We start from the raw sequence: 23,106 nt of genomic DNA, 5'->3' as shown, positions 1-23,106 counted from the left end.
TTTAAATGGGATAGTGTGACTCCCCTCCCACTAGAGATTGGTGAAATTAAGAACCAAAGTAAAGGAATTAAAAGCCTCAGGATAAGACTGAAGGTTGTTCTCTGTAAGAGGTGTGTGTGAATAGGCTAAGGTTTGTAATCTTAGGGCAACCTAATCATTTGGCAGATTACAAACTTACTATGGAGTTTTCTGTATGGAGTTTTCTGAATGATGATTCAGAATAACTATGATAGAAATAAGAAAATGAAGATTAAATGCCTTGAGTTATCATTCCTTTTCCAAATACAAAGCTACTACATTCTGTATTAGCAGTCATAGCCTGTGCATTTTGACATGATTGCAGAGTCACTGACAACTGTGTATAAATGAAAACCGTTATCAGAGTTCATGCCTAGATATCCAGGAAATTGGAACAGACTTCCCCCAGAAAATCCATTGAAGGAGTCATTATAACCTAGGACTCCAAAGCAGAATCTTCTCCTAGTTTGTAATCTATTCAAGGCTTTTATTGTACAGTTGCCCTGCCTATCATATTGTTTTTCATTTGTAACCTTCCCATGTGTTCTACCACTTTTTTCATCTTTTATTTCATTTTGCAGAAGAGCTAATAAAGCCAAAGATGGAGAAAGCTGCTCTTAATATCTTTTCATTAATAATACTGGGAGCCATCTAGGCAGTTTTTAAATCTCTGCTCAGCCATGGAAACCCAGTGAGTGATCTTCAGAGGAGGGCAAAAATAGATGTCCCCTGAATACATCTTGCCTAGAAAATCCTACAATAAGGTTGCCATAAGCCTGAACTGACCTGAATGCACATAGTATCACCACCATTACCATCATCATTGTCTGTTTGAAAGTTCACTTGGCTTGAAGGCTTAAATTACTGCTTATAAACCAACTGCTTGGTTCAGATGTCAAAGGAAACTGGTGTAGGAAATTATGAAATCTCCTTTGCAACTGGGAACATGGCAGGGGGCATTCCCAATTAAGCCATAGTTTGTTAAGGTTGCATGTTATGTCTGAACCAGACATATAAATTCAGTATGCTTATCAATTGAATTACTGCCACAGATCACATCCCAGGGAGATTTAGACTGATGCCAAATCATTATTTTCCTTTGATTTAGAGGAAGATGTTTTATTTATTTTTTTCCAGTTGCTGATTTTTTATTCTTTTACTTTATCTAGTTATTTAATATTTAAGAGATAATTGATTCATTTTATCATATAAGGGGGGGAAATAGCTTCCTCTGATGCAAGTGCTTATACTTTCAACTTTCATTCTCGAATATACTTTGCAAACATGTTTTGATCTCAAATATTAATTGTTACTTCTTTTTTCGATTCAAAATATAGCTGATCCAACAGCCCTGGGGTTCATCATTTCTCCTTGGTCTCTTCTGCTGCTTCCATCAGGCAGTGTATCATTTACAGATGAAAATGTTTCTAACCAAGACTTGCGAGCTTTCACAGCACCAGAGGTTCTCCAGAATCAATCATTATCATCTCTTTCAGATGTTGAAAAGGTACAGGAGTCTTATTTCTGTTGTGTTTCCTTAGGCTACATCTAGAGGTCAAACTAGATCACATTTTTGAAGCTTTCCTTCAAGTAATGAAAGATGTAAATTTGTCATAGCATATGTTTTCCTCCAATTACATATCTTGCATTTAAAATACACACTGTGTTGTAATTAGTCATTGGATGGTAAACTGATTTAATTTAATAGTGTATTTGCTGATATTTACATCTTTGGGGAAATCCCATAGCAGGAGGAAGAACAGGCTAATTGAAGAGAGGAAACATTTCCCTTAATTTCTAGCCTAACTATAGGAAAAAGAAACAGGTAATAATAAAAACATGAAATATTCCAGAGCTGAGAATTTTTAGTGATTTCTTCTCTAGAGATTCAGATATACAGCAATCCAGTCTTCACATTTAGCCTCTTTCCCATAACTTGTGGCTGATTCACATTACACTCTGGCTGGAAGGCATGGAATTCATCTCAATAGGAATGAAACTCGGGCTACATCTGCACTGTAGAAATAATCCCTTGGATACAGCATTTAGTGTCAACCAAGACTTACCTTGGGCAGGGATCTCCAACCCACTACCCTAATCTAACCCATTGAAGCTCTTATATCCTCTTCCCCAAAGCCCTGTCTCTTATAGGCTAAGGTAGTGGAGGAGAGGAATCTGCTTTTCTTCCTAATCAGGAGGTTGAACTCCTAATCATGAAACATGTCACTCTCAGTTGGCATTTGCAAGTGATGGCTAAGACCCATTATTAGGCCTGAGCCAGAACCTTTGACCACCATCTGAGAGCACCATCATGCTGGAAATCGGGCAGAGAAATGAAGCTGATTACATTTTCAGTCAATGTTTCCAAATGCCACCTGACAGCGCTTCACTCTTTGTTTGAAAACTTCAGAGGGGAGGGAGACATAGAGAGAAGCTAAGTCCCATTATGAAGAAGCATTGGATGGAGAAACTTCACCCAGTGTTTTAGCTAGTGATCCAACTGTGAAATTATTTCTTGATTATGCTAGCAAAGTACAGTAGACTAGTGCTGACCCGATGACTATAAAACAGAATACTTGCATTATGAGTTAAAATCATTTTAAATTCATTAGAAGACAGAAATTAAACATTAATAAAACTGCACAGCACTGCAGCTAGTTCCTAAAACACTAACCAGTGTTACTAATAGTAATGCAACACTCATATTGCTCATAAAAGCAACCTCCCTCCCCTGAAAATCCATTCAGGTTTAATACAAGAGGGGGGGAAAAACAAGCCTAAACATGGTAGTAGAAGCCCCTCTGTGGAGAGAATGGTATGAAGAAACAACAACTGCTAATTGGGTTCTTTAAAGATGGAGGCAACAGAACAATTTTCATAACAAGTGAACACCTAGTAAAAGTCCTGACGTTCATCTGATTAACTGGCTATCTCCCTCCCCACCCTTTGAAGGTTGCTGTTGCTGCTGCTGCTGTTGATGTGTGCCTTCAAGTTGTTGAATACCCAAAAGCTTTCTACTTTACTTTTAATTTGCTTGAGATGCATGCTAATTTTTCAAAAATAAAAGCAGGCTCAAAGTTGATGAGACTTTAAAAGTTACTGGTTTATTTCCTGCGTAGTGACCAGAGGGCTGACCTGATGAGCCAGGATAGTACTGGACAAGCCTGTGCTATCCTGACCCCAGTCAGTAACCAAACCAGTGTAGAGATGGGCAGGTGTTTACATGTCTGCCCATCGCTGTGACATGGACTTGCTACCGCCACATGCCCTTACCTTCCTCCACTGTCACCTCTAATGAGAAAATTATTGTCATGGCATCTGATATGGAAAGGGGCACCTGGCTACACTCACATGGCTAGGCACCCCCTTTCCACATCAGAGGCCGCAAGGGGATTCTTCTCACTAGAGGTGATGGTGGAGGCAGGTAAAAAAGGCATGCTGAATCTTCCAATCTTCCAGGTGTTGCCATGGAGTTTCTAGGAAACTCCATAGCAAAAATAGTGGATCTTTTTGATCTATGCTAAGCTGTTACTCAAATTGTTGGGGTCTGGGGGGAGGATGCCCACAAATTAATATGTCTTATGGGAATTTAATATTAGCTCAAATGAGAGTTGTAGTATGGCTGGGGCAACAGGCAGCCCAGGATAACAACCCAAATGTATACCAGCACCAATTCACACAGAACCCCGGAGGCAAATTCAAATAAGTTTTTGTATTTTTATTAGGGGAATAATCAAGACACACACACACACAAGAGCTACTGTAGGAAGGAAAGGTGGGAGCAGTGGAATAGTTTGAGGCCTTGCTAAGACTCAATAGCTGCTGCAGCAAGGGGGCTTACCAACATACTGAGGAGCCTAGTCTAGTCAAACTGACAGTGTCTGTCTGCTTGTAAACTAGACCAAGACTGAGGGACAGCTGTTTTGCTATCTACATTTATACTCCAAACTGTATCTTGGGGGCAGAAACCAAGGTTTAAAAGGATTAGAACCTTTGCTAAATTGTTTCCCAGGGGGGAAATAAAGGTTCAGAGCTGGAGTAAATGTGCTGGTGTGAATACTGTACTTTAGACAAAGGGATTTGCCAATACATCCCTGTTTTAGCAAATTAGAAAGTTAGCAAGGGAATCGGAGATATTGTATATGTCTAGGGCTGCTGTCCAAAGTATGATTTGATTATTAAGACTGAATTAAGTCATTTTCTGAGAACAATCATCTACATAATCTATCTCTTATCTTTTAATTAATTTGCCTCTTAATTTTTTTCCTCAGTTGGGATAAAGGGACTAACAGTAAAGTGCAAAATAAATGAACCTTTTGTAAATTGTAAATTCTTCCAAATTAAGATAAACAAATATTATTATTTTAATTTAAAGGAACTGCCTCTCTTAATATGTTCCAGGAAACTTCAGTGTGTGCTTGCTAATCACTTCTAAGCATTTTGTTTGTTTGTTTGTTTTTGCTTCAGACATAGTTCATCAAGAGAGCTTCTGAGTGAGGATCTGTTTTATTTTCAGCTCTTGTTCCTGAAATCTGAGCATGTCCCATAAAAGTGCTGGAAACCAAAACAAATTCCCATTTATAATCACCTCCTGAACACACAATGACAGGGTTGCATGAGCCTTTGGGTTATGACTTCATTCCCAAACTGAAGAAATGATGTACTCAGTGTTACATTTCTGGCAGACTGCTAGATAGACAAAAGAATGCCTTGTTGGTCACTTGCTAAAATTCAAGCATTTTTAAAAACACACACACACACACACAAAACTGTATTAACTCTAGCATTACCAGAAATACTCTGTTTTTCACTCACTTGATAAATGATGGCTTTAGAAATGTGTTAATTTCTTGCAAAATAAAATATACAAATATATCTAAGAAAAGTCATGTTCTCAACCTTGAGTATTCAAAATTGTCAAGTCATAAAGATACTACATAAGACGTCACTTTATGCCATGGCTGTTCCAGTTATCAATTCTCAACTTCTAAAGTAGTTCTAAGTCATAATGGGATTTTTGGGATAGCAGTGCTCCATCTTGTATCACTGCTTTCTCTTCCTTTTGTGCCCATCACAAACACAGCTGTCCAGAACATTTGCTACATTAATTTCATACATGTCTCTTCTTTTGTTTCAGATCCACATTTATTCCCTTGGAATGACACTTTACTGGGGAGCTGACTATGATGTTCCTCAAATTCAAGTAAGTAGTGAAAACATGCCATTAATCTATAATACAATATTTATGGACATAGGACTTTATCACATGGGGGAAACTGGGGGTTTAAACAGTGATTATCACATTAAAATCATGTGATCATGATTAAGATTTTCACATGACATCGTCATTAAAGAGCCATTATCCTGGGAATAACCAGGCAATAAACAGCAACAAATCATTCATGGGATAATGTTCCCAGGATAATAACTCTTCAGTTGCAATGTATGTGAAAATCTTAATCATGATCATGCTATTTTCACGGGATAATCACTGTTTAAACCCTCGATTTCCCCCCAGTTTTCCCTGTGTGATAAAGTCCATAGTCTCATGTCACCACGCAACTTCATTTACTGCTGATTCTGTGCTGCAAAACAATCTTGAGATTAAGGAAATCACTGGAGAAGAGTAAGGGAACAGAAGGCATAGTGCTTAACTTTTCCTATGCTCCTGCAACTCCTGATCACAAATGGAATCAATTAGTGCCAAATGGGTATGGTTTAGAGAGCAGTGGCAGGATTACAAGAAAGACAACAAAAAGAAATTTCTTTTAAACTTACACTACTGCTGGTGAACAAATCAAGCAGGAAATTGTAATAAAGTGCTAAAAGATGAGGACTGCACGACAGGACTTGTCATCAGAAGGTAACCACCCACAGAGAACATTAGCAGTGAAACACAAAGGCTGAAATCCAAATGCTTGTGGTAAATGGGAAGTCATATCAACCGAGGGTGTACACCTTGGAGTTTGTGTGGATTTTCCAGAATAACATACAAGTTGATCATCAAGTAATACAGGAAAATAATTAAGTAGTTGTCAGATGCATGGGTGTTGCCATGTAATTGCAAGAGTTGCTCCAGCTGTCCACTAGATATGCTTCATTAGTTCATCAGCTGATAATAAGATTCTGGAAGAAACATAGCTTTCTCACATGTATAAATCCTACTGTTGATTTCATTGTGCCTCAAACCATATTTTATCCTTCTGTTCATTTGAATTTCATGATGTACTTAATTTAGTCCAAACACGTAGTTTTTCCAAAAGAAATTTAAAAAAATCTCCCAGTGTACTGTAGATATTGTTCCCAGTTCATTCAGGATCTCTGAATCTTTTTTATATAAAATAATTTTATGTTTATGCATTAAAACATAGACAAACAGCACCAACCCCTCCCCCCTCTTACTCTCCTTTATAAAAGGGGGGAGGGGTTGGTGCTGTTTGTCCATATCTATGCTGTTTATCTATATTTAATACATAAACATAAAATTATGTTTATGGGAAAGCCTTCCGACTTATTCTCTATTTGGTTTCTTAAGTAATAATATTTTCATCCACTTATTATCTTCTAAATTCCTGTTTTACTCTAATTATTCATCATAGTACTAATATAAATCCACATTCCTTTCCTTTATATATTCAAGAAAAAAAGAAAGAAAATACATTTACACCCACTCATACTGAACAAAACATGGAGAGAGAGATATTTTAACTGCTTAACCGGTTAACTTGATAGCCTCTTAATTGTTTAACATAATCTATAAATGGTTTCCAACTTTCTTTAAATATATCCAATTGTTTCCTTCTCACTAAAGTAGTCAATTTTTCCAATTGGGCTATTTCCATTCCTTTTTCGAGCCTTTCCATGGATGTTGGATTTTTTTTTTTCATTTCTTGCTATAACCAATCTTGCTGCTGTTACTAAATAGCTTTTCAAATTTCTATATTTCCATTCCTTTTTATTGTCTAGATTACCATATTTAATAAGTATAATCCTGATCTTAATCCAGTTGTAAATCCCAATTTTTAAAATTTCCTTATTAATTGGTTTACTTTGATTTTTTTAAAAAAGGATTTCTAACTTGGTAACCAACCTAGTAAATAGACAATGATTATGGCTTTCTTAGTTCTGATTATCTTCCTGTAATGTTTTGTGTTATGGAACAGTATACTGTGGTAACAGGTCCAGATCCCACATGCTTGTTCTTGGCAAATTAAATGATCATTTCCAAATGTGAATGATCCAATCACCTGTTAATTAAGAGCTGCCGTATAACCTGGGGTCAGTTCAAATACATCATTTAGCCACTTATTGAAAGCCAGTACTTTTTAGGGGCAGCAGAGTAAGAACAATGTTTGAGTTTGTGAACTGGCCATATCCTGGTGATAGAACACCTTCATTGTCCTCATCTCAAGTTTGATTTCTGATATTTCTCAGTAAAACACTGGTTAGCAGATGATGTGAAACACCTGCCAATCACTACATAACACATGGGTAGAAGGACCAATGATCAGATTCAGTATAAATCAAGGGTGGGCAACTGTAGGAGACTAGAAGGCTGCATTACTGCCCCTCCCCGGCTTCCACTTAATGTTTTAGAAGAAGTCTTTTCCTGAGCCTAGAATGAGCTGGGAGTTTTTTTTAAATGGCAAAAATGGCCCTAGGACCCCTAGAAAGCATTTGGAGAGAATCTTTTTTCCCCATTTTTTTTAAATGACCCCTGGGGGGGCAGAAAAACACCCATGAATGGGGCAAGAGGAGGTGTGTGCCACACCTTGCCAACTATGATATAAAGGACGGTTATTTCCCTCAGAATCTCCATCCTGTCGAAAATCTGAAGTACTAGTCAGTCTCTCACTGGGTCACTAATTTTTTTCCCGGAGGGGGGGGGGAGAAATGTATGCATGAACTTGATATTTCAATGATTCTTCTCCATATGTTTTTGTATAATTAATGTTAACAGTGCTTAAAAATGCAAACTGTTTCTGTTGTTTTCCATTTACCAAAATGTATTACAAAATGTGCTTCTGCCATTCTGCTAATACATTATCTGGATAGATAGGAGGAGCATCTCCTGTTCCTCCTTCTGTCCAAGAATGAACATTCATGGTATGTATCAACACCTCATTTTATTTCTTCTTGTGGCTCTGATTATTTTAATGGGCATTTAATGCATTTGATGAAATGAGTTCTGTGAGTCAACTAAGGTCTTTTAAGGCTCCACCAAACCCTTGAGCATTTTTCAATTGGAAAAGCAGTAGATAAATGTTATGAATAAATACATACCCTAGATGTAGAGTGGAAGTCATGTAACCCTCCACATACGACTGCATTGAAAGTCCCCACAGACCTAGTCAAAATAGCCAATGGTGAAGTGGTCAATTATTGTTGCATTTCAGTATGTTGAGGGTTGCACAGTTCCTGTTTCTAATAGCATTTATCTACTGCTACACTGTAGGTAAAGGGTGGCTTTGCAATGCCAATGGTTTCCAAAAGAGAGGGATTCTGGGAGATGCCATATAATAACATGGAATAGGTGAGAAATAAATTAGATTTTAAGATTAAGAACTAAAATATTAAATACCTCTATTTTTATTTGGTGTTTCAAATGAATAAATCTTATCCACATTTAGTCAGAAGTTAGCCTCAGTGTATTGAGTAAGGCCAATTCCATAGTAATTGTGTTCAGAATTGCAGCACAAGGTAAAATCCAAAGTTTTCTTCTTCTGATGGAATGGAAGAGGGTCTTCTCTGGGAATAAAGCTTCTTCTATCAAAAGAAAGGAATTTCTGGATCCACCTAATTGACTGGGCTATTCTGCTTTTAACCAGGCATTCACTTTATCTTGGGATGTGGAAATAGGTCTTAAAGCTCCCTTAGTCTAATTATCTGCTTGTCTATTGTGAAGTAGAGACATACACACAAACATTAACTGGGTAATATTTTCTTTTCTACTTTCCATTTAAAATTAGCCCATCAAACTTGGGGATCATTTAAACAGCATACTGCTTGGGATGTGTGAAGACATTGTTTATGCCCGTGTGTCAGTGCGGACAGTTCTGGATGCCTGCAGTGCTCACATACGAAACAGTAACTGCGCACCTTCCTTCTCATATGTGAAACAGTTGGTGAAACTGGTTCTGGGGAGCTTCTCTGGGGTAAGTATTTATAAGAAGTTGAGCAGTCATTGAAAGTTGACAAGACTACTGAGGAGAAGTGAACACATCTTAGCTACTTTCTGAGCCTTCCTGAAAGATAAGTTTTAAAACTGAGAAGATCAGATGAAGATTTCTTAACTTTTTGTCTAACTGCCATGCAGAAGAACTAATTATGTGAGACACAGGCTTACAATACTTCAGCTTGCCTTGAAATCATACTGGACAACAATATCCTTAGTACAGTAGGGAGGACTTGGTTCTGGCCCAGGTAGGGTCTAGAATAGATCAAGGACAAATATTTAGGGCCAGGGGCTAATTCTCCCCCAGGTCCTCCCTTGACAGTGGAATACACTGCCTCAGAGTATGCTGGAATCTCTTCCTTTGGTTTTTTTTTAAAGTAGAGGTTGAATGGGCTTCTGTCAAGATTGCTTTGATTATGTCTTCCTGCATGGTAAGGGCTTGGACTGGACGATCCTTGTGGTCTCTTCCAACTCTATGATTCTATGAGATCCAAACTTCATAGAGTCCAGTTCACTCCACCATTCCCAGAGTCCTGTCAGACAGGAATTTTTGCTATCTCCAGGCAGTTAGAGATACTGGCGACTCCCTTTCCCTGTCAGGTGGTGCTTCTGCAAGCACTGACTGAGACTGCTTTGCTTTTTCTTCCCCTTCCTCTTAAAGGGAGGAAGTCTGAGGAGTGAAGCCTGGTTTCTGGCCAAAGTGCTGGTTGGAACAACTCCACCCAGACTTTGGGGGGACTGTGATAGTGGCGATAGGTAGAGGGCAGTTAGGGAGGTGGTAACTCTACCATTTTAATTGCCACTCTGCTCCAGATTATTCGAACATCCACTGGGTTTACAGGTAGAAATCCATGCATTTTGCCAGCAGTGCATGGCATATACTGCTTGAGAATGTCGAAAGATTTTCAGGCATAGATGGTTTTCTAGCAGAGGAAAATACTGATAAACTATATAGTGTATATTTTCATAGGCAGTATAGCTTTGAATGAAGAATGTAAGAGAATAGAGCTTGAAAATGTTGTTTTAGTTGTATGCTGACACATTAACCTTAAATTGTTAAAGAACATTAGTTAATTGGTTGGTTAATTTATAAATAAATTATATTCAGATAATTTAGATTTATGTTCAAAAGAATGTTCAAATTAAGAAATAAATAGATTAAATTAAATGTTAAAAATAAGATAGAATTGTTAATTAATTTTTAAACAGTTCAGAGCCAAGTGATTATTTTTATGTCTATTTTTTCTGCATGCCTTCAGTTCAGTTTAATCTCTGAATAACGTCTAGGTGACCCTGATCAAGTGCCTCAACCTTATGGTTATACACACTTTAATAAGCTTAGGATATAGATCTTACTGACAGCTTAATGAGGCTGAACTCCATTGGCCCACATTCTTCTATGTCTTATAACGTCTTTCCAACAGGTCTTTTCAAATAATTCATTGGATCTCTGGTCTTCTTGTTACTGAATAACATTGCCTTAAGATGGAAAACATGCTGGGAGGGGGGGGGGAACAGCTGGGTGAAATTTGACCTGCAGCATCTTGTTTTTAATTTACGCTGGAGACAAGCTACTGTGATATGATCTAATAATTGCACTTCTTACTCTTCTGTTTGTTTGAATTGGGGAAAGACAGAGCAATCATGGCCCCAGATCTTCTAGCAGGAAAATACCTGTACAAAGGTGTCTATCATGTAGAGTGTTGAGAGAGCTGTGAGTCATCCCAGTATCACCTTGGCTTCAGAAGACCACATATCAACTTCTGATGCCTAAATAATGAAGGTCTTAAAGCCTTTGCTTGGCCTTCATAGTCAGTTACAACTTAGAGATCCTGAGCCTTCTACCTAATTAGACAATTTGTTCACCCAGCTCAGTATTTTCTGGCTGTGTCTCTCTAGTGCTTTCATACACGGGCTTTTCCCTCACTTACCTAGAAATGCCACCAACTGAACCTAGGACTGTCCATTATTCCACCACTTTTCTCATGAGATGTAGGGTACTTCTTAAATCATCACTGCCACCAAGTGTGAAGATTTTCACAAATCTCACTGCTGTCATCAAGAGTGATGTCTTCTCCTTATCCCCACCTCTGCCACCAATGAAAAGACCTCTGCCTGTCCCACCACATTGGCCACTACTGTGGGGACCTACTAGAAGCCCTCAAGGCTCATGAGCAGAATATTGTGCAACTTCTATCCCCATTAGACTTATTCTTGTATGGCATGGGGTTGGACTGGATGCCCCTGGTGGTCTCTTTCAGCTCTATGATTTTTTGTGCAACTCTGCTTCCACAGCTGCCTGAAGAATACATCTGTTACACTATGGCAAATAATTTGCTCTACATATGGTGGCGCAGTGGGTAAATGCCTGTACTGCAGCCATTCACTCGAAACCACAAAGTTGCGAGTTCAAGACCAGCAAAAGGGCCCAAGCTCGACTCAGGCTTGCATCCTTCCGAGGTCGCTAAAATGAGTACCCAGACTGTTGGGGGCAAATTAGCTTACTTGCTAATTAGCTTACTTGCTGTTCACCGCTATGATCTTTGGAATAGCGGTATATAAATAAAACAAATTATTATTATTATTATGTAGCACAGCTTATGCATATGTAACTAACAGAATGCCAGTCAGAATGTCCCACCCTTATCTCCCACTGCTACTACTTATAAGAATCAGATAGCAGGTACTAAGAAGGACTTCTGGCCAAGGCCTGAGAGAGCCCTTGCTGCTTTCATATCGTCACCACATATGGAGGGTATGCAGCCGCAGCCATTTTTGAGCTTCCCCCCCAGCATATGTAGCGACCGCAGATTCTCCAGTCCGGCTCAGAAGTTTCAGCCCTATAAGACGACCCCCAGCGTATAAGATGACCCCTGACTTTTGAGAAAATTTTCCCGGATTAAAAAGTAGTCTTATGTGCCAGAAAATACAGTAGTTCATGTCCTAGTCTCTGGAGCAGCACAAAATAAGCTTGCTCCATCCTCAATATGACATCCCTTCAAATATTAAAAATGGCTGTCCTATCACCTACAGTATTCGGTATGGGGCTAGATAGTGCTGAGGTAGTTTATTGCTTTGTTCAGATAATTATGCCACAGTAAGGGGATGTTCGACTGCAGCTTCTTTGTGCAAACCTAACGTATCCTATTTGTGTTCCCTCCTGAAAGAACACCTCTACATGTCATATGACAATAAAAGCTTTATTTGCAAAACTCTGGGATAGTTCAGAAGATTTGTCATGCTCATGTTTAAAGCAGATATCCAGGGGCTGTATATAATTCATTGTCCACCCATCCAGACCAATGCAGACCACATTTCTGATTTTGTTTAAAGTGGTTGTAGAGGAAGCAACAAGGTATGAGGATTAGGTCTTCAAGATTTGCATTGCCTGGATGAGTAATTCTCTGTTTTACTTTAAAATAAAATTTATGATGGTGTGTTTCTGAGGACTCAAAAAGGCCCATCTGGGCAACATGTAATCTGAATTTCCAGCCCTGGTTTAGAAGATAAAAAAATGATCCCCACATTCATGCAGAAAGTGGCTAATCTAAGGCAGCCCACTGAGTTTATGATTTAAGTGAGACTTGATCAAGGCACTCCATGGCTTCCAGCTCATTCTTTTAACTATAACATCTAGTCGAAACTGGGGGTTGCATCTTTATGATGTACTACACTTGATCTCAACCATAAGACTGAGAAGCGATCTTTATAATTTATGAAATAGTTCTTTCCAAAACCAACAAAACCACACATATCTTAAATCAAAATTTTTATGTCATTATATTTAATTTTTTTAAAAAAAGAAATGCTTGACAGATTTGTTTTTCCCTAAGCATTATAAAATGAATGTTAGTGAAACAGGTGAAATTAATCATTTGATTTGTGGAATTTGTGTCATGGTATTAATGTCTTGTTTAACAAAAGGTGGAGTTTGACAAATTAGGATAGATTAGATCAGAGAGTTTTGATTTGTCTGGTGTGGGGAAAAAATGGAACTTAAAGGATATTGCTTTGGCTTCTGAGGAGCACCAAGATAGAGCAAGCTAAAGAGCTTGAATAAGAAATGTCCAGGAAGTATACATTTCTTTAGAGTTCACAGCGCATGTAGTTTAACCTTGCAGTGTAGGTGCACCCTTGGTCTAGAGCAGAAATGGGGAACCCCTGGGTCTTCAGATATTTTGGACTATATCTGCCTTAATCCCTTCCTGTTGACCATACTAATTGTGGCATCAGTTAGGAACACATAGTATGTGAAGTTATGGTGAATGGTGAGCACAGTTAGTATGCATGTTATCATCATAAAACACCATGCCATACTGTGACCATAGTATCCTTTTGACATGCATAAAATTACTTCAAAATTGCTTATATTGTGTGAGAATACACTGGATTTTGTTTCTGATTCTGAGGTGTCTGAAATGGTTCGGATAATCGTTTCTGTATGTGATTTTATTACTTATGGTACTAAAATGGATGTTTGTGGGACAGTAGCTCACTCTACTATCTAGATGCCTCTTTCGAACAGGAAAGAACAATTGCCATATCTGCCTTAAAGCGTTCAAAACATCCTCAGTGACTTGGAGGAAGATGATGATGGGATTAGGGGCAAGAGTGTGATGGAGAGTTCCTAAACCAATCTACCCAGATGCTCAGCAGCTAACTGCTTTGCTTATCTTCATTTAAGCTTTTATCAGATAAGATGGACTGTACATTTATTTTTCATCATTCAGGGCAAAGTCTGTAAGTCAAGCCAAATATTCACCAAAGGAATCAAAACTATAGTGGTGTGTGGCATAACCAAACAACAGCAGTTAAACTAATTCTACTTCACGCCATTGCAGCTGGGTGTAATAGAAACTTGATAGTTCAGAGTCGGACACACAGTGATGAAAAGGTGAAGCTGGTAAATGACAGAGCTTCCAAAATTTCCTCCCCTTCCCCTGCCTGCCCTAAACTGAAAATCCTGCAGCCAGCATAGCCACTGGCCATAGTGGTTGGGAAGTTTCTAGAGCTATGATTCAAAACGTAACTTCCAAGCTAAGGGAAAGGAAAGCATGCGTGTGTGTTTCTCTCTTGTCTAGCCTGACCTTTAGTGTAGTTTCCAGTCTACTTGCCAACATGTTTTTTTTTCCCAAATCTGCTTGATCTACTTTTTTTTAACAGGTAGATCAGCTTTTATGCATCGGAGATAGAAACCTTCAGACTGACAGGAGCCAGGCCATACGGGAGAGGCTGAGAGGGAAAGGACTTCCCACAGGTAAACGTTAAGCAATGAAGGGAGTGTTCATATTGTGGAAACCTAGACTGCTTTTTAATCTTTTGCCTTCCAGATAAGTAATATGAAGGAGGCAACAGTTACACCTGATGGTTATGACCAGCCTGACAGGTTTTGCCTCAGAAAGGAAATTGTTCGCCTTGTAGCCAGATACTGCTAATAAGTGGCTGGTTGATGGTGTGGCAAAAAACATGAGCACATAGTGAAGCCAAACCCACACTGAATTATGAGAGAAACAATCATGTGACCAGTTCAAAACACACATTCTCATTACTTGTAAGACAGGCATCTTGAGGCGAAACTAAGCCTGATGCTAACTTTTTAAGTTCACTGAGGTTATCTAGTTTCCAAAGTATAAAGAGCAACTGTGAGGTGGGTCTCAGCAGCTGTTGACTTCCATGTCAATGAGATGGTGAATCTGGTCTTGATTTTAGTCCAAGGTTTAGTCCAACCTTTTAAGGGACTGCATTCAGCACCTTGAGTAGTTAAATTGAAGTTGGAGGTAAAACATAGAATGGGTTCACTGCCCCACTGTCACAGAAGCCACCAACCACTGCTGTAGTTAATAGAGGCGGGAAAGGCAATCTTTTTACTCACTCTGTTGTCCCCATAAAAATATCTCTCAACAACTGCTGTTAGCTCTTTGGGAGAAATAATCATTGGCCCCATGGAAGCTTCCTTCTTGGGGTTAACAAAAATCTTGGATGGAACTGCAGTGTAGGGAAAGCTTAATACCATTCTTCCCAGTCCTATGGCATTCAGCTCTGCACTCTCTGTGTCACACATAGAAAACTGCTATTTAGTTTGTAAAGAACATACTATATATTCTCACATGTAAGTATAGAAATTTTAATCAAAAATTAACCCAAAAAAACAGGGTCAGTTTATCCATGGGTCAGTGTAAGTATGTACCTTGCTTTAACTCTTGTAAATTTTTTAAAAATAAACCAAAAAAGTAGAGTGACAAAAGGCAAGAGCTTAGTCCATCCCAGGACTCCCTGCCCTCTATTCTCTCTCTGCCGCAACACCTCTTAGGACCTTTTTGAATTTTCGGACATTTCTTTCTCCTTTACATCCTTTGTTACTTACCCGTAAGTTTTACTCTCAACTTACCCACAAGGTCATATCAAAATCCATAATTTTGGCTCCAAAACCTGCCCTCGACTTATACATGAAGGCAACTTATTGTACATTTTAATAGTTTTAATGTGGCTAATATCACATCTCATTTGACCCGCAAACTAAAAACAGGTTTTTACATGTGCCAGGCAGTACAGGAAGAAGAATGCTCTAGGCTGTACTCTCTCCATGATATACATATATAATTTCTTTCTTTCACTCTTTCTTCCACTCACAAACATATACATGCACTTCCTTTGTCAGAATGAGTATTTTTTATCCCATTGTCAAAGAGATGCAGCTTTTAATTACATGTGAAAATCCTGCAGTAGGCATATGATTTCCTTTTTCTGGTGGCAAGAGGGACAGGAAAAGGTACATGTTCCTGGGAGTGTTTCCTCTAGTAAGTAATGTCTGAAAAAGGCCCGAAACCTCAAATCTGGGCAGGATTAGTGTAGCCTCCATGTTGACTTTCCAGTTTGTTTGTGAGAACTGAAATTGAGTACCAAGCAAAGGAGAATCCCATGAGTGATGTGTTCCTCTTCCTACTCATTATAAGATACCCTAATTTATGCTCTAAGAAGTCTTTGTTTTTGTTTTATTTCCTGTACCTCTTACCTGGCTTAAAATTAAGTCCATGATGTTAATTAGGGATGTGTACATCTATAAAATACAGCAACAGACTTCCTTTTTATTTTTTACCCACCAGCATTTGTATTTGTTTCCATCAAGTTTTTTGTTTGTTTCTTTTTCGTTTTAATGGGACGGAGTCTGCTTCTTCGTTTCCCCCACAGACATGCACATGTTTGTATAAAACTTTTAAATTGTATGTATTCCTTGAATTTATGTGCCTGTCACATTGACTAAAGAATATTTAATCAGAGTTTTGTACACATTGGAAATTTTTCTAATGTATTTTTGAAATGGGCATATTTTCCCCAAAATGTCTCCATCTGTCTTTCACTGTGTGGATTCTAGAGCTCAAATTGTTTGTAACCCACAGATGGACCAGTAAATTCTATAAAAAAAGAAAGAAACAAAGTCTACTGGAGCAGATTCCTCACACATTTCTAATGTTAATTCTTGTTTCTTAGTTTATGTATACTCCATCTTGTGTATTAAAGAGTAGTGGAGATCACAACTTCATGTGAAGATTGAATATCCAATCAATGTAGGATATATTTGGCTGTTGTGGCTGTATAATGCTTGTAACCATGAGAGGCATAGTGAGTGTTCTACACTTACTGCAAATTTCTTAGAGAAATGTTCAGTATAAAAATCTGTGCTCCCCTTTTTTTTCTTCCAGAGAGAAAACATGCTAAAATATTTATCTAATCATTTATAGCACATTCATCACAGTGCTGCCCTTCTGTTTAAATGACTGAAATTGTAGTAGGCTGTCACTACTGAAGTAACACAATTGTTGCAATTATTTTTAATAATGTACACACTACTTAATAATTTAATTTCTCGTCTGTATACTGTTAAAATATTATGAAAGAGTCTTTAAATAAATAGTTTCAGAATACAATCCTGAAACCTAGTGATACTTTTCTTTGGAAAAAAGTGAGTCCCACAGTTTATTATAGAGAGAGGAGTGGAATGAAAAATGGGACAAAATTCATGAGGTCTTTGCTCTCCATTTACTACTGTTGCTTCTTCCTAGTTCCTACCCTTCAACCCGCTCTGTCTCTCCTCCCCCATTCATCTTTCATGCCCCACTCACATACTCGTGTGTGCTTCATTGCTCCTGAACTTCATTGCTCCTGAACTTAGAAAGTAATTTTTAAAATGTTGTGAGTTTTTAAAAAACATGTTTGTTTTTAAACAGAGGCTGAATGGCATCTGTCAGAAGTGCTTTGATTTTGCATTCCTGCATTGTAGAGGGTTGGACTGGATGGCCCTGGTGGTTTCTTCCAACTCTTTGATTCTATGTTACCTGTTACATTATTTAAAAGATCTTTTGTTGCCATTTCTCATTACAGAGTTTTTAGAAGGCAACCTGTTATGTTGGTTGTTATTTCTTTATTACTGTTTCTTGCTTTTTTGCTAGGAGGAAAAAAACCCTTAGAATTGGTATACGAAAGGCATTAAGCTTCCAGTATTCCTATCAAATTACTTAAAATGCTCTCTATCACCTTTAGAAATAACTTTTAAATCCAGCTGGGAACCTTACATGAATAAAGCGACTTCATTCCCATTTGATTTGAAGTGCAGTGTTACGTTACTCAGAAAAAAAGCTTGTTGCTATTGACTTTGTTACTTGTCATTCCTAATGGCTAGGCTCTGACTGGCTCAGCCTTTATCATCCTTTCCTCTACTCTGAAAATGTCAGGCCAGCTTTCACCACTTTATGGAATTGTTGAATTCAGCAGAACTTACTTGTGTAAGTAAGTTGTGTAGTTATTACGAAGATGGTGTAGTTATTGATGTGATGGTGCCTCCTCCTTGTGGAAAAGAAATAGCTGCAGCCTTCATTACAGTACTTTATATATGTATATACCTGCTGTGTAGTATACAAATGCTGCCACATTGCTGTCAAAAGTCTCCATTGTTATCTGCAAACTAGTTCTGGGTCCATCTGTATAGCAGTGGCAAGAGCAGTCCTTTTCTTTTTCTAAACAGCGTCTGTTGCCTCTAAGGATATCCATGAACATTTTCTTATGCCAACTTAGTCCGTGCTGCACAATTACATGAGAGTAGCAGCATTTAACAAGCTTAATAAAATGTCTGGTGCATATTTCATGCAGGTTCCTAGCAAGCCATGCTTAGCAAAGCAGAGGCCAGAATTATGCTGTGCCAGTTTCTTTGTAAACTAGAATTTGATACCATGATTTGGAGTGGATTGGCAGACTAAGAGTTATGAGGAATGCCAACTATTGCAATGCTTAAAACATGACTAAACTTGACATGAATAAGAGAAGGTTAGGATGAATAGGGAAAACAGTGTGTGTATATAGAAAACTTAAGTTTTCTGCATGCTGTCCTACAAAATTCTTTTACAAGTGTTTAATTCTGGACCATATAGGTTTTTTATGATTAGGTATGCCGTGCAGAGCTCAAGAAAGTTATACCTTGGATTTCAGGAAATAACTGGCTGCAGAATTCTGGGAGGTATAGCCTAGAAAGTAATTTTTCCAACCTATATGAAAAATATAAGAAATTGATGAGAGAAAAGATGTTGTAAATAAAGGTTGCTCATATTGATGTTGTTATCTAAAAGACAGAAATGTAATATCTATAAAAAGATTCACAATGAAGAGAAATTTTTAAAAATATTTTACCATAAGAGGGAAGGGCTGAGAAGATGGAACTACAGAATCCTCCCACTAGCTGAGATGACAGTGTAATGAGGTTTTAATAGTTAAAATGTAATCTCCTGGATGGTAGGCGATGATGCAGGGGAAGGTATCTGGTTGTTGGACAACATCTGGACCTTTGGTGTCTGGTAAGTGTAACATCTGGAAAGACCTTCTCTGAAGAAATCAAGAAGCAAATTCCAGAAATTCAGGCCAATAAAGAACTGGGAAGAGATGGGCTGGCACTATTAAAAGCAACTGTTCTAAAAACAGAATAAAAACCTAACTTTTTAAAAAAGAGAAGATTATTAGCAGATTGCAGAAAAGTATTTCAGTGCAATAAAGAGGATGAGGAAACAACCTGATTCAAAAGTTCAAAGTCAATTAACAGAAAGCTGTTCAGGGCAAAGGGAGCAAACATCCACAATTACATTTAGATGAAAATTAAATAAGATAATTCAAGCTGATTATAAAATCACAGACCCATTCAAATTCAATAAGAGAAACTGGTAGAGAACAACTGGGAATGGCAGAAATCATGGATCAAGAGAGTGCAATCAAAAACAGAAATTATATCTTATTTAAACAAAGGAGGGAAGTCGTTATAGATGAAACAATTTCTAGAGCGAAAGACGTAAAAACACCAGGAATATCAAAACAAGGAGAAAAACTTTGAAAAGTATAAATCCATTTACTTCATTGTGACTACTCTGATGAAACTGGTAGCTGCTCTGATGAAATTGGTAGTCTGTCATTTGTCATTAACAATGCAATGATTGCAGTGATGACAGTTGATTAGATGTTATATAACTGTGCATGCTGTTGATGTACTTTATGTTTGACAGTTTGTGGATAAAGGCTATATTTATCTCTTGAGCTGTATTGAGTTCCGTCCTTTTAATGCACCCTTTGACCCCTTGTCTTTTTGTTTCCATGGGAAAATGAAGTATATTTTCCTGCTCATGCTCAGCTTTCCATCGAAATTTCCATCTCTGTGAGCCAATATCAGTAGTCAGGAGGCTGTGTCAGAATGAAGTTCAAGTATGTTGGATGGCTCCTAGTATTACTTGACTCAATTATAAAAACACTTACCATACATGGGTCTGTTTGGTCATTTTGTGACAGGCCTGGATATGATTTCATGGAGAAGTTGCCACTTTAAATCCCAGGGCAGGAAGTGCTAAGACATGAAAACTGATGTGATTTGTGAGTTGTTGCCTGTAACTGAATCCATGAGTTACACTGAAAATTAGGGGTTTTCAAAAGCCCATGCTTATGTTGCTCAGAGAAGAACAAATATGAGGTAAAAGATTACTGTCTTAAATGCTGTGGGTAATGCCAGGCAATATATAGGTTGAGTCTCCCTTATCCAGAATTCCAAAATCTGAAATACTCCAAAAACCAAAACTTCTTTCATGAGTAGCTGAGGTAATGACACCTTTGCTTTCTGATGGTTCAGGGTTTTGTGCACAAAATTATTTAAAATATTGTATAAAATTACCTTCATATTATATGTATAAGGTATATAAGAAACATAAATGAATTTTGTGTTTAGACTTGTGTCCTGCCCTTAAGATATCTCAGTATGTAAATGCAAATACAGGCATTCCAAATCCCCCCCCCCAAAAAAAATCTAAAATCCAAAACAGTTCTGGTTCCAAGCATTTCAGATAAGAAATACTCAACCTATATTTCTTTGGAGAGTGCATATCTGCTTTATTGTTAAAAACTGGCTACTTACTTTATATAGTCAAGAAAAAGGGCTGCTGTTATAACAGCTTTGTTTTCTCTAAGGTCCCTATGAATAGTGGCAGACTTCATGGCAGTGGGTGATGAATCTGCTCTGCACTCTTGGCTAAACCCTTAAGGATCTATTCAAGATGCTGAACACTAGCCTCAAAATAGGTTCAATCACTTGGATGGCTCCTTCAAAATTAAACCCAGAACAGATTCACTACCCCTCTGGCTGGTTAGGGATGATAGAAGTTGTAATCTCACTGCATGTTCCCCATTCCTGTCTTGGAATGTCTCGAAACTACCCATTCTATTTGGGAGGGGTAAAGAGCCAATGTTGTGTGATGGTTTAAGTATAGGACAAGGACTCTAGAAGAGTAGGGTAGGGATCTCTGCTCAGCCGTGGAAATCCATTGAGGAAAGTGGGGCCTTAAAAGAAGACAGTAGCAAACTCCTCAGACTTAAAGTTGCTTAGAAAACCTTATGATAGAGTCACCATAAATCAGAGTCATCGTGAAGATTCATAGCAACAACAAAAACAACAACAAAGAGACACCATAAAGACACAGGCTAAACTTGCCTCCTAGTCATGGTTACTCCAGCCTCTTGAGAATCATGACAGAAGCTTTTATTTTTCTATATTTTGCATTGTGGGAGGGGAGGAAAAAGAACTGTTTGCTGCCTGTAAAGCTACACATATCCAAGAAGGATTCTTCTCATTCCAGGAAGAAGTTTATTGGCTGATGCTCCAGATGGTCAAAAGGCCCCATTCTCTCAACAGATTATGCTCAACAAAGGGCTTAGTAAATCGATGGGATTCTTGTCTGTTAAAGGTTCGCAAGGTGAAGAAGAATTTTGCCAAGGCATTTCCTCCAGCTACACCTCTGGCCATGATGATGACATAAATACTTGCTGCCCATACCAATGTAGAGCTATTGACTTGGAAAGGAAAGCTGATGATGGCCTAAAGCGGAAAGTTTGGGCTTCCTCCTCAGATTTGCTCTCCACAACTGGCAAAGTAACAGAGAGGGACTGTACTGGGGACTCCCGCAAGCACCGTCATCATGCAGGGACAGTTTCTGTACGGACCTCAGCAGCCACCAAAAGCAAGGAGGGCAGATACTCAGATGGGAGCATAGCCCTTGATATATTTGGCCCTCAAAAACTAGATCTGATGCGTCATGGGCCAGAGACATCTACAGCTGCAGCTTTGTCAAGTGCTTTTGACAGGATTAAAGAGCGGCAGAGGAAACTGCAGTTGCTCAGGGAAGCCATGAATGTAGAAGGTCAGTGAATTTTCTTACTCATTTATGTTCCATCTGTCATATCCATCCCAGGAGGTCTCTCATTTAGCTAGAATAAGTATCTACATGGCACACATTTTAGAAATTATGGCTCTCTTGCTTTTTTCCCTTTTGCATCATCGTTTGAGTCGAAAAACAACCTCATATGTATGGTATCTTAGTTTCAAGGAAACAAAGGTTTCTCTAGAGATGAAAGTGTGACATATAAATTGAAATGAACATGAAGTAAAGGCACTGGATTCTCACATCTGCAGCACTTTGCAGGCAAGATAATGTTTGGAGACTAGGCTATGCCTCCTGATGTCATTGGGCCCCTAGTCAGAATGCCAGGTAGAGATTAGGATCTGACTTTGGGGATCTGGCAAGGATCTGACTTTTCTGTTCCACTTCCAGTCCATGAATGGGAGTCTTGCAGTAGGTTGGGGAGACTGATGAACATGGCATGCCTCATTTGCACAAGTGTGAATGATTCAAAGGCATTATTGGATGTAACCTAAACTATTTGCCAGTTATCTTTTTCAAAGAAAGAGGACCTGAATCTTTATCAATCAAGTGCAAACATGGAACTGTTTATTTACTGCAACATCTCCACTGGTTATTATTTTTAATAGAAACCTTTCTTGTAGTTCTTGTCTGTTTTTTCTTCCCATTCTCATCTTTCTAAGGCTGGTAATTTGAGGAATTCTAAATCTGTAATTAGAATGTTGTGTTTGTGATAACCAATTCTATAAATCTGTTTTTTAATCTTTCTCTTTTTTCCTATTGGTGCTTACAGTGCTTGTCTTTACCATATCATTCTCTTTTAATTTTGAGTTGGGGCTCTGCTTTCCTGGGAATCTGTGCCTTCATGTTGTTGATAACTAGCCAGAAGCAGCATAGATTCATCATAGACCTGCACCAAAATTGATTTGCCAGCTACATTGATTGGTCTTTTTCAGTACTGATAGGCTAACCCTCTATATGTTTATTCTCCAAAGTCAGTGACCATTGACCAGGCTTAAATGGGTCCTAATTTAATTTAATTTATAATTTAAGGTGAGTTTATCTGTCTACTACCAAAAAGGTTGAAATTTTTAAAATCTTACTTAGCTCAACCATAGTTGTGACACCAAAGAATAAACATAGCTGTGAGATTCAGTGTGTACATTGCCACATTTGAGATAATGATTGGCATTATTAATC

General features: G+C 38.2%; 1 protein-coding gene across 5 annotated transcripts in view; it reads left to right on the top strand.

Moving 5' to 3' along the window:
• The window catches only part of PTPN13 (protein tyrosine phosphatase non-receptor type 13), a 171,392-nt gene that overhangs the window by 73,011 nt on the left and 75,275 nt on the right, over positions 1 to 23,106 (top strand). For 4 of the 5 annotated variants that reach the window (XM_089526164.1, XM_089526162.1, XM_089526163.1 and 1 more), the window contains exons 3-7: positions 1,356 to 1,525; positions 5,156 to 5,221; positions 8,988 to 9,173; positions 14,357 to 14,450; positions 21,346 to 21,906. In XM_089526164.1, coding sequence (XP_089382290.1) covers positions 1,356 to 1,525; positions 5,156 to 5,221; positions 8,988 to 9,173; positions 14,357 to 14,450; positions 21,346 to 21,906 — 1,077 coding nt within the window. The remainder of the gene's footprint in view (positions 1 to 1,355; positions 1,526 to 5,155; positions 5,222 to 8,987; positions 9,174 to 14,356; positions 14,451 to 21,345; positions 21,907 to 23,106) is intronic. The other variant, XM_089526165.1, reaches the window with a different exon arrangement.

The sequence above is a fragment of the Sceloporus occidentalis genome, unplaced genomic scaffold (assembly GCF_023333645.1).
Source record: "Sceloporus occidentalis isolate IW3139 unplaced genomic scaffold, rSceOcc1.0.p SCAF_5, whole genome shotgun sequence".
NCBI classification, from domain to species: Eukaryota; Metazoa; Chordata; class Lepidosauria; order Squamata; family Phrynosomatidae; genus Sceloporus; species Sceloporus occidentalis.
Note: the sequence above shows the minus strand (reverse complement) of the source record. Positions and strands in the feature narration are given on the sequence as shown.